This window comes from Scyliorhinus torazame, chromosome 11, assembly GCF_047496885.1.
Source record: "Scyliorhinus torazame isolate Kashiwa2021f chromosome 11, sScyTor2.1, whole genome shotgun sequence".
Classification (NCBI taxonomy): Eukaryota; Metazoa; Chordata; class Chondrichthyes; order Carcharhiniformes; family Scyliorhinidae; genus Scyliorhinus; species Scyliorhinus torazame.
In genome coordinates, this window is record NC_092717.1 from 122,826,360 (window position 1) to 122,839,049 (window position 12,690).

Sequence of the window (12,690 nt, forward strand, 5' to 3'; positions counted from 1 at the left end):
CACTTGCTGCAGTTGGATTAATTTAATAGTTAAATAAAAATCACTTTGCTCAAATAAAGATTGCCTTATGGAATAAAATGCATTAATTGCTTTACTTCCCAAATCAAAATATTTGTGCACTGTTACGTTCACAAGTGTTAAAATGTGTTAAGTCTCTGAGGAATTAGTTGAAATAGTATGGAAATGTCTTTTAGATGTGGTGTCAAATTCAGTGAGAAGTTGTTAACCCGTATCGTCTAAATAAAACCTTGAATGGTCCTTCACAGGGCTAAATCGCTGGCTTTGAAAGCAGACCAAGGCAAGCCAGCAGCATGGTTCAGTTCCCGTAACAGCCTCCCCGAACAGGCGCCGGAATGTGGCGACTAGGGGCTTTTCACAGTAACTTCATTGAAGCCTACTTGTGACAATAAGCGATTTTCATTTCATTTCATTTCATGCAGCATAAGGCACGCATTTCTTCAGGAACTTTCCATTTCGGAACAATTATTTATATTTGTGCAATGTTAATAAAGTGAGTTTAATTAAATTACTTGAAGTAATGTTGCAGTAATTCATAATTTTAATACAATTACAGTAAAATAAATCTGCATTTGACAATATTTTAATGTTTTATTAAATTAAATTGTCTCACCAATTAATAATGCAGTAATTATTGGACATTAAAGTTTTCTATAATTTGGTTTAATTGTTGAACCTTTGTCTTGTTATTCAAGTATTTTATGACTGAAATGTTTTGAAAGGGTTATGCTTGATGTGAAATAATTCCATTTTGTTATATCCTTTAAAACATGTGTTTCTCTACTATTGACCGTGATTTATACAGTGTTATAAATTATGGGAAACAGTTTTAAAACTTGAGTTGGATGTCTAGTAGAGGCTGAAGAGAGATTTGCACATATTCATTTTGTTTCACTATGAAGAAATTGCAAAAGAGTATAAAATGGCTGGTTGGTTATTTAATAGATCTCACCACTTGCTACTTTCTGAAGATATACAACATTTGCTCCATTGAAAGGGTATTGAACATTTTAAGACTTCATCCTACCATCAACAGATTATATTAAATCCTCATTTAATGTAATACGTTAATATTTTCAGTGGTGCACTAATCCAAGAAATAAATATGCCCGTTACTATGGTTACACTTGATGGTCACAGCCAAAAGATTGTGCCTTCAGGCCACATAAAAGACTTAATGTTGGGAATGAATAGTAACACATTATTTATTACTTAACTATCAAGCTGTGAAATTTAGTGATCTAATTTTTTGATTTGATCTTTTGACCTGTGCCAGTTTACTTGGCTGCAGTTGCTGCAAATTTCGGCTTATAGTTGCTGGCGTTTCAATGAAAAATACCTCAGGTTGGTTTTTGAAATAGTAATTCAAAGTCTGCAGGTGTTGTTAATCAGAGGATTGAAGTAATAATTCCAAACAAAATAAAATCTATTTTATTCATCATTTTCGACCAGCAGTTAAAAATGTAATGCTTTGTATGTATAAGTTTTACTTTGTGGCGTTCCTTTATTTCTTAATCAATATTCTTCCCTCAAATTATCCTTTCCGAATGATTCTGGTTCTATAGATTCTGGATTCTCTCCACAACCTCACAAAATTGTCTAACTTAAATGTGTCATCCCATTGAACAGTGAAGATTAACAGGCCACAAAACTCAGCCAAAACCATCGTCACTTGACACCCAACCTGGTACACAGTAATAGCAAGGGCCACTGGAGGGTGATCAGGGGGCGGTTTCTCCATTGCCCAATGCCGCGATCGGGATCCAAATCGGATAGAGAATGGAGCGCCCCCCTGCCGACTCCCGAAAAACAAGCTGCAAACTTGCCGTGAAGCTCTAATCCCCGCCTCAGCACACTACCCGCCCTGGGCCTGCAGGTAGATGCAAATTGGTGATTCACCCCCCCTTCCCGCTATTATGCAACGACCCCCACAGTGGAAAATTTACCGGGCGGGCTTTTGTGCAAGTCTTCCCAAGTGTGGCCCTGATGCAGTGAGCCCCGAGGTGGGTCAAGGTTGTCAGTGCATAACTGAGGTGCCCTTCAAAGACCGGGATTCTCCGCCCCTGCGCCGGCTCGGAGAATCCCCGGGGGGGGAGGCGCGCATCCCGCCACGACGCCAGCTGCCCTGTTCTCCGGCGTAGTTTTTCGGGGGCCAGCGGGATTCCCGCCACGCCAGTCGGGGGCCGTTGACAGCAGCCCCCCCCCCCCCAGCGATTTTCCGGGCCCCGAGGGCCGAGTGGCCGTCCAGTTTTGCCCAGTCCCGCCGGCGTGAATAACTCACCTCACGCACGGCGGGACCTGGCAGGCAAGTATGTGGGGGCGGTCCTTGGAGGGGATCCGACCCCGGGGGGTGGGAGGCCATGGTGGCCTGGCCCGCGATCGGGGCCTACCAATCCTGCGGGCGGGCTGGTTCCATGGGGGCCTTCTTTCCTCCCGCGCCGGGCCCCTGTAGGGCTTCGCCATATTGCCTGGGGGCCGGCGCGGAGAAGAGAACCCTCGTGCATGCGTAGAAATACGCCGGCCGGTCTGCGCATGCGTGGAAATATGCTGGCAGGTCCCTGCAAGCGCATGATCACGCCGGCCGTTTCGCACATGCCTTTGGTGCCGGCTGGAGCGGCTGTTGACGCCGGTTTTACCACTGGCATGGGGACATAGCCCCATTTTCAGAGAATCCCGCCTCTCCTCTCCCTCCCCAACAATGCAAAGTTTGTCTCCTCCACTGATAAGTAGAGGAATGCTCCCCCTTCACCACTGGAATAACAGGTCACCCCCTCCACAGCACACATGAAGGTGACATGACTCCCTCACCCATGACAGCCCAATCCCCCCATTAGACTCCCCCGCCTCCCCCACCGAGCAGACACCCCTTAGAGTCCCCATCAGAGATTCCTATCAGCGACCTTTCTGCTTTCTGCAGTGAATAAGAATAAACCACTTCCCTCCTTTTGATGTAGTGAAGACCTGTCAACCATAGCAAGAATGTTTATAAACATTGCGGTTAGCATCATAGCAAGGTGTCTGAGATGCATTCAAGCGTGAAGGGAAAGACAGATAAATAATCCACCAAGCAGCTGTCTCTGGACTTGATTAATAAAACTGTCAATCACTGGCTAGTGAAATATATTGCTGTCAATACCTTTATTGGCCTGTAATAAAAAGGAAATGTTTTTCAAGAAAGCATAAAGTTGTCAATGAATGACATTTTAATAAAAGTTCTTTTACACATCTTATTGTCACTATTTGGCCCATTGGCTTTATACAGTGTGTAATGGAGAAATGGGCATCAAAATGCCATAGCTAGTAAGGGGGCATGAGGTGCTATAGGATTGTTTGGGGGGATATATTAGCATGGGGGGGGCGGGGGATGAGGAAGACCTTTTAATTGACCTTTCAACAGGTTCCCTCCTACAGACTAGGGTTCATGATACCTCTGAGGTGCTCTGAATCACAACTCATTGAAAAGCTGGCTTGACTCCATGAAAATCAGACTGGGAACAAGCTATTCCTACAATGGAACTGGTCTGGTCAACAGTGCAGGATGAAGGCTCACAACCCGAACTATACTGCATGCCTAAAAGGCTCTGCACAAAATTGGAAACCCTGGGAATATGATGAGGAATTCTGGAATTGGATCCTGGTCACCATTCTCACCCTTTCACAGAGTTTTATTTACCTGACCTTTGCAACATTCAGTTGTTTCTAATCTCTCACTTGTACCTTGCATCATATACTTGTTTCAGACTGTGTCTCAGTAGATACCTTCCATTATCTTTATAATCCATACAGATCAGTTCATCTGTTTGTTCTGGGATGTTCTAAAAATTAAACTGTTTGAGCCAAATACTTTTCTTTCAGCCTTGTCTACTCATCCCACCCCGATTTTCTTTCAACCACTTTATTTAGCTCTTTTGACTCCAATGCATCAACTCTGAATCACTACTTTAAAATCTCATTCAGCCTCACTGGATGTGAGCAGTGATTGTCTCACTTTTCTCTTCGCCTTTTTGGAGTAATATGCATCTCCACAAATCTCAGCAAAATCCCCCTCTGACATACAATCAAATCTTACAGCTTGCACATGCTGCCAGCTATTCAACCATGCCCGCCATATCACAGATCGCACCACACTCACTGACACACTTCCCTCCCCCTTGCTAGACAAGGTGACACACAATCAGAGGCAGCAGGAGCTAATCAGAGGGGGATGCATGCATGCTTTAGCCGCCATGGAGGAGGTGGTGCATAGCATCAGTGGAGTGGCCATTTCTGAAGCTGTGGTTCAATGGGGCTGAAACCATCAAAGATGACAGGATTCTCACACCTAATCCTCCTTCTTAACATCCCAACTTCCCCTTCCTAAGTGCCTAATAAACAAACTACAGATGGTGTAAGCATTCGTTCCTTGCTCTCCCCATAGCCCACCCCACCAAGTCCAAATGCAACCCTATCCTTCTGCCTTTTCTCTTTCAGGGGCTGAAGAATTGGAGCCTGGCCAGGCAGTGGCCAAACATGCCAGGGTCTGCTTGTTATGTCCCCCACATGGTAAGTGCCTGTCCCACCACTGGGTTAAAACAGCGGCAGCACAATCAGGCCCTTAAGCGGGCATTAATTGCTCACTTAAGGGCATCGATTGGGAACAGGGTGGGAAGAGCGTCCACTAAGCGGGATGGAGGTGGGAGGCCAGCACCCACCACACTCCCACCTGAATAACTGCCCCTGCCACCAAACTCACCACACGGGCAGGGGGCACATGATTTCACCTGTGGTTTCTCGCTTCAATGTTCATTAAATTCATTGGGACACTTTGCCTCATTAACCCTCACACTCAAGTGCAGAAGAGCCAACCACTCCCAAATTCACACTTTACCCCTGCCCGCTTGTGTTGTGAAGAAATGACTGACCTATTTGCCTCACTATTCATGGCTGTTTTAAGTAACTGACAATGCAAGCCTCCTTAGCACTTTCTATTTTGAGCTTGCCAAAATGAAACAAATTATCCTTGTCTTCTTTTGAGCCCTCACTACTGTTGCAACTCTTTGTCAAATGACTAAAATACAAGTTTCTGTGTAAAAACTAACAAATGCCTCTCTTATGCACGGTAGTGGTGTGGTTATTGGAACTGAATCAAAAACCTACAAGTTGTGAGTTCACATGCCACCATGGCAAATTTAAAATTGAATTCAGTATATTTGGTAATGTCTAAACGAGCATGTTATTACATCAGTGGCTGGGTGTGGTATTCCCTCTTCCTCTTCCATATCTACAGCAACTTTTTAAAAATCTATATTGTATGTCGGGCAGAATCATATATTTTTTGAAAGTGGCGATTACGGTGAGAACACCAGTGAGATGGTGGGAATATTGAGCCTCTTTAACAGTTTTTTTCCCCGTGTGATTCACACCCCGCTTGTGGTGGCTTTCCTCTGATTCACTCGCCATGGGAAAAGTTAATCTCTGCAATCAGTGGAGCACTCCTTTTAAACGCCTCGCCAGCACTCCCCTCGTCCAAGTGTAGTCGGGAGGTTGACTGCTCGGAAGACAGCACCAAGAGTTTTGGAGGGAGCGCTTACCAAGCTTCCAGATGGTGTGGAGCAGATGCGCGACATCCTCTGCCCGGGTTTCTACAGACAACCATCAACCAAGCTCACTGCCCCCGCCTGGGAGTCTGTGGCTGCCATAGCGAGTACCAGCTCGCTGTCTTCGAGGATGGAGTGCTGGAAGAAGATGAATGACCTTCTTCTCACAGCCAGGGTAAGTCTCCCTCCTGATGTATGCCGCAGCACCCCTTGACACACCCATTACACCTCCACAGTGGTCTCTCACCCACCCACCTCACGGATTCCCAACACTTCACATGGAGCCATTCCCACAAATCACACCTCGGTGGAACTGAGTAGCAGGCAGGCATCTGGGTCACTGCCTGCCGAGCCCCTCACAGATGAAGATCTACTGCAGGTGGAGGAAGGAACATCCCAGGGGACCGGCGTTTGGTTGGGTTCCGGCGCCCAGGACTCTGCTGAGCCCTAGTCAGATGATGTGCCTCTGGGTCTGGTCATCTTAGAGCTGCTGGAACTGCAAAGACAGAGTCACAGGCATCAGGAAAGGATGACAGCATCCCGCCTCTGAATGCAAGGCCGGCTGGAGGAGTCCCAACGCAGTCTATTCAAGGAGATGGTGCTGTCGCTGCAATGCATCGGGTCCAACACCGCGAGGGTGGCGTCCGCAGTGAAGATCTTGGTGCAGGACATATAATAATAATCTTTATTGTCACAAGTAGGCTTACACTAACACTGCAATGAAGTTACTGTGAAAAGCTCCTAGTCGCCACATTGTGGCACCTGTTCAGGTACACAGAGGGAGAATTCAGAATATCCAATTCACCTAACAAGCACGTCTTTCGGAACTTGTGGGAGGAAACCGGAGCATTTGGAGAAAACCCACGCACACACAGGGAGAACGTGCAGACTCCGCACAGACAGTGACCCAGGTCGGAATCGAACCTGAGTCCCTGGCAGTGAGAAGCAACAGTGCTAACCACTGTGCTCCCTTGTCGACAATGGACTCCATGGCAGGCGAAGTCTGCTGCATGGTTCAGTTCATCGCCTCTGGCTGAGGACATGAGCTCCATGGTGAACGGCATCAATTGCACAGTGCAGGGAATCACACTAGTGGGGATCCAATGTGTCAAAGCCAGAGGATGACGGGACTTCTGAATCTCATTTCAGCTGTACTTCTAACCTATGGAAGAGCCCAGGGGCTCCTAGCCACCCGGAGGGAAGAGGATCGGCAGGGGTGCCAGCCAGGAACGTCCACCTAGGGAACCAGGGGGGTGTTCAGTCCATCTGACCCCCCTCTCTGTGAGTGACACACCTGCAGCCCTGCACACTGAGGAGAGCAGCACTGCAACACCTGTGTTGCCCAAATGTTGGCCTTCAAGGTCCAGGCCCCCAAGGGGACATTTGCCAAAGTCATAGAATCATCAGTGCAGAAGGAGGCCATTCGGCCCAATGAGCCTGCACTGGCCCTTGGAAAGAGTACCCTACTTAAGCCCATGCCTCCACCCTATCCCTGTAACCCAGTAACCCCACCTAACCTTTTGGACACTGAGGGGCAATTTAGCATGGCCAATCCACCTAACCTGCACATCTTTGGACATCTCAGGAAATAGGCTGTGGAAGACAGCAGGCCGCCACAACCTCAGCTGTGGATACTGGTGGTATACATAGACGTAGTGGGAAGGTAAGAAAGGGTAAGAAACTCTAGGCACCTGGTGAGCGGATGTGAATCTGGGCACTAGTAGAGATAATTCATCATTGTAAAATCACTCTTGTATTAAACGTCACTTTGTTCCCCCATATACATTCCCCATGTTGTCATTTCATGGAGCCATGCTCTGCGACCCCCCCCCCCCCCCCCCCCCCGAACATACTTAGCATTTCATCCCTGTGGAGTGTGAGAATCACAGTGCTATGTCTCTCCCACCTCACACACTGACAATGCAGTAAAGGCGTTGCTGACACGGGCCCAATCCCCCAATGCATGGAAGGTAATGCCACCAACTTCTCTTGCGCAACATCAATGATCCAGCCTCTCTTGTCATCCGGCGTCTCTGGACCCAATGATAAGTCCATTCATTGGCAGGGCACATTCAGGTCTGTCAGGTAGGAGTCAGGCATATTGCTGAGGATGAGAAAATCATCTCTCTGTCCTCAGTGCAAGTCATCATCATCCTCCTGCAGCGTGCGGCCAGTAGGTTTTGCGCCCTGTCCATGAATGTAGGAACCATTATGATGACCTCTTGCAAGCACCACAATAGTTAGTTGTTGTCAGACCCCATGTTTGGAGAGCTCTTCACTCCTTAGTCCTGGTCGTCCCCAAACTCTAGCCCTTTGCTCCAAGTGGGCCCTGGCCATGGGCCAAGGTCCTTCCTTCCCCACGTGTTGACCCTCTCTCTTCTCATGGTTCAGCTGCTCCCTCTGCTGCAGTGCAAGGTTGTGCAGAGCACAGCAGACCACTCTGATGCAGGACACTTTCTGGGGGTTAAAATGGATGGCTCCCCTCGCCTCGTCCAGGCACAGGAACTGCACCTTAAGCAGTCCAATCCTCTGTTTGACCAGTGCGCGCATTAACTCATGAACCTTGATGAAGCCAGTCTCAGCCGGCATTTGTGACCTCCACACTGGCATCGTCAGTCACCTCCTGAGTGGGTATCCTTTGTCCCCGATGAGCTGCTGCTGTCCCTAAGAGACGGCTTGGATCTGGTGAGCACTGTGAACACTATCATGGGCGTTGCCCGGGAAACGGGCATACACCTGCATGAATCGCATTGCATCGTCACAGACGAGCTGGACATCGAGGGAGTGGTATTTATTGCAGTTTATAAATGACACCCCATGGCTCCATGGAAACCACAGAGCCACGTGGGAACAGTCGATGACACCCGGCATGCCTGCTACGAGGGTGAAACCCATGGGCCTGGTGTCCTGGCTTACCTAGTCCCCGTCCAACTTGATGTACATGTGGGCCCTCATTGTGCATGGCTGACTGGGATATGCCGCCCAGGCCATCAGTACTGCTGGCACAGATGTTCAGAGTGGCAGTAACTTTAAGAGCCACAGGTAATGGGTGACTTCCCAGTCCACCTTCTGCCAACTCTTGCATCACCTGGCAAAGGTGGTCCAACAACCTTGGGACAGACACAGTCATCTCCGGCACTGGACCTCTGACATCTAGAGGTAGGAAGTGCAACACCTGAACACAGTGGCAGGTAGTGTCTCCTCCAAGACTCCACTATCTGTGGCCCTGCTCCTGGAAGATCAATTATCCCAGTCTCTCCCTCCTCTGCAGGGGCTGTTCCTGGCCACATGCAGAGGCACATCAATGTCACTGCTGCTGGTTGATCATAATCAATAGAATTGCCAACTCAACTGGCTCCAAGATTCTCCAAAGTCATAAACCGAAAGGAAGAGAACATCAAAGTGAGGAATGAGGATTCCTGAAAGTACCCTCCTGACCCTCAGCCCTCTCAGCATCTGGGACATCCACCCGTGCACTTCCCCCATGTGAGCGTCTTTCTACTGTGCCTCACTCCCTCCCCTGTCACACAATAGCCACAGTTGTCCCTTTCAACTCCACCTGAATGAAGGGCTTTGACCCTTGAGAGTCTCAGTGGTCCCTAAATGTGAGTTGTTAGGGCAGTCAAGTACACTCAATGGACCAGAGTTCTAACCTCATGGGGACCGATATGATGTCCCCCGGGATCGCCTTGAACGGGGTGAGTGATGAGAGATTTTGCCATAACGCCTTGCAATGGGGGCCACATGTGTGTCACCTCTCTGGCCTGGATTCTGCACCTCCTCGCCAGCAATGCGGAGCGCAATCGGGCCGAGAATGGGCATCCGACCAAAATCGAGGTTCACGCCGGGCACCGAACCGACTGCTATGCTCCTGCCCCCACGAGCTTGGGGTCAGGTTTCATACCCCCCGCCAGCGGGATGATGCTAACAGATTAAAATGGGTCCTAATGACCAATTTGCATCCACTTAACGGATCGCGCACCAGTGTCTCTGGCCTTTGTGATTCTCTGGTCCTCCGGGCTGGTAATCACGTGGGCAGGATTCATTACAGCTATCACCAAACATGGACCTGAAGTGGTGGTCCTCACCGTGGACCAAAGGGCAACGCCTTAAGGGAATTGCCCCAAAGTCCATCCGAGGGCCACACTCTCCACCCCCCCACATTGTACTACCTGCCCCCTCCCTTATCAGGCCCTCCTACCGCTCCCACCCCCGAGACCCCCTAAAGCTTGAGATCCCAAAAGACCCCCTACCTAAGGAACCCCCCACAGGGACCCCCCTGCAGGGACCCACTAAATAGGGAGACCCTCCACAGGGACCCTGTAACGAAGGAGATTCCCACAGAGACGCCAAACTAAAGCCACCCACCACAGAACCCCACCCCCCCCCCCCCCCCCCCCAAGAAAAGAGACCCCTAGAAAAAAAATTACAGTTGTAACACTCACCTGGAAGCACTACATGTCCATTCCTTGAAAGAGAACAGCTTAAACCCCTTGGATCCTCTAACTGCAATCCATTCAGTCATTTCTCATAGTTGGCTGTGATTGACAGCTTCACAAAATAGCTGTGAGTCTTGCTTCATTCACCTTCTTCACTCTAAGTACTGTAACCACAATGTCACAAATGTAGCCGCAGTAGTGGGGCAGACATTCGGGTTGAACAACCCCTTTGATCACCCGCTGCCTGGACCTGTTGATGGCAAGTTTGTCTTAGTTAGAGTTAGAAATTGGGCGTCAATCAGTGGCATACTCATGCACTTCAATGCTTTGGCACAAATGACTTATCAAGCTGGCATCAGGGAGCTGATCAGGCAATCTGTTTCCCCTTGTGGCAGATGAGACAGTGTGATGACAGAATTAGCACGGCAACTTCGTCCTTAGAGGGCACCCTCATCGCCCCAGCTCACATGGGCTGCAGATTAAATAAGCCTTCCAACTGGAATAGCCAGCCGCCCATACACTAATCCCTGACATAACCATTGGCCTTGAACTTCCAGACAGTTCATGCCCTCTGGCTTCACATGCTGCCTGAGTGTGGGTTTTCCTTCTCACCATAGTCGTCCTTCCCCCAGTGTGAGGGTCTTCAGGCCTCATGAGGGTAGGAAACACCCCTTCTCAGAATCCCCCATTCTGCCCATGCAGCCTGGTCTCTCATGGGACGCCATCCAAGAAGGTCACAGTCACCCCAGTGCTGATCCTACTCTACAACATTTCAGAACAAGAAAACCAATCTGCGGGAGGCCATTTTAAAGGTTGAGTTTGCAGAGGTGAGATTTCATCTGTTTCTGCGCACTCGAACCGCGAGTGAAACTCTGGGCCTAAAGGGTCATGGCCGGGGTTACCATCATAGTCACCGGCAATGGGCCCCAGTAGTAATGACTGCAGAAGGAAGCAGGTGGCAGATTTTAGAGAGCATGTCCTTAGTGGAATACAGACATCTCCATAGAATTAGAATCCTTACAGGGCAGAAAGAGGTCACCTGGCCCATCGAGTCTGCACTGATCCTCTGAGAGAACACCCTACCTAGGCCCACTCTCCCTATCCCTACAATCCCTCCTAACCTGCACATCTTTGACTAAGGAGCAATTTAGCATGGCCAATCTACCTAACCCGCATATCTTTTGGGAATATCCAGAGGAATCCCACACAGACACAGGGATAAAGTGCAAATCCACAGTCACCCAAGGCCGGAATTGAAGTCAGATCCCTTGCACTGTGAGGCAGCGGTGATAACCACTGTGCCACACACATTGATCCTTGTTGAGTTTCATGTAGAAATGTTCCCTGAACAATTCTCGGTGGTTAGAAAGCCCTTCTTCTCCTCCTCTCTTCATTCTTCCAGCAGCTTGTCCTGCTCAACTTGCTCTCTGTTCACTGTCCACATAACGCTGTTTCCAAGGATATTGCCTGACAGTGCACCTATGTCTGAGAGCAACTGTGTACATCTTGAAGTCAGGATTAGGTCCCTCAGCACATGTCACAGCACTCCCTGTGAACTGTAGAAAGCATCAAAGGTTTGTACTGTCATAACAACAGCCAATAGAAATTAAGCAGCATCTCACCTGAAAGTAGTCGATTAAGAGAGGGCATTAGCTGGAAAGATGTCCTCCAGTGGCAGTGCTCATGTCAAACAGACTGATTGTCATCATTATCCGCTTAATTTGCACACTGTTTATTACAAGGCGGCTAACACCCTTACTGATATACTATACAGCATGACTTGCACCTTAAGTGATCACGTGTACCATGGATGCCATTTTGCAGCTCCAAGGGCACTGGTAGCACTGAAAAAAACTCCAGACACTTTGGATTCAAGTTTGGTGCATTAATCTTTTGTAACTCAGAAATAACTCAATGATCATTAGTCGCCTAGTGCTACTGATAAAAATAAGTTGCTCATGCCAGTCCCAGCTGTCTTAAAACAAGAAAAAATACATGTAAAAGCAGTCATACAATTTGGTTTTTCAAGTTGATTTCATTGTTTCTGAAAGCAATTCAAATGTAGATGTTTCTTTCTAGCTGTGGAGGGGGGGGGGGGGGGTAGGGAAGGGGGTATTTGGGACTTTAAAGGCACAATATGCTATTTACATTAAGGCAGTGAAAGTCAAACACTCTGTAATGTTTCTCACATTAACCATTGAATGGCCTTCCCTCAAGCAGACAGTTTAAATGCACTGTGTTTAAAAAAAAACTCCAGCGGCTGTGTTAATAAATGAAAGTAAACATCGAAGTGACACCGAGTAAAAGAAAGAACACCTGTTTAATGTTCATGGTAATTAATTTGAGGACATATAGTCTGGTACCGTAATTGTCTACCAATGCTTTGGGATAGATATCATTTATTCCTTACTTAATATTCAAGAAAGTAATTAAATCCAAAGAGCAAAACCTATATTTTGAAATAGAATTCAAATTGTTGCATGTGACGATGAACCATGTTAAATCCAGGTACTTTGTACATTAGCGTATGCTAATCCCATTGGGCTACCTCCTATCTTCAGGATACCTACATTAATTCAGAAATGACTATTAATTAGTGATCTAGAGTTCGGAAACAAATGTGGATTGGATATTTTCAGTAACAGTTTTAGGGGAAA

The 12,690-nt window shown here is 47.9% G+C and overlaps 1 protein-coding gene across 9 annotated transcripts in view; it reads left to right on the forward strand.

The window, feature by feature from the left end:
• The window catches only part of tox (thymocyte selection-associated high mobility group box), a 449,045-nt gene that overhangs the window by 39,542 nt on the left and 396,813 nt on the right, over positions 1 to 12,690 (forward strand). For 6 of the 9 annotated variants that reach the window (XM_072467723.1, XM_072467717.1, XM_072467722.1 and 3 more), the window contains exon 2: positions 4,489 to 4,560. The exons of the other annotated variants lie outside the window; for them this stretch is intronic. In XM_072467723.1, coding sequence (XP_072323824.1) covers positions 4,489 to 4,560 — 72 coding nt within the window. The remainder of the gene's footprint in view (positions 1 to 4,488; positions 4,561 to 12,690) is intronic. 9 annotated transcript variants of the gene reach the window in all.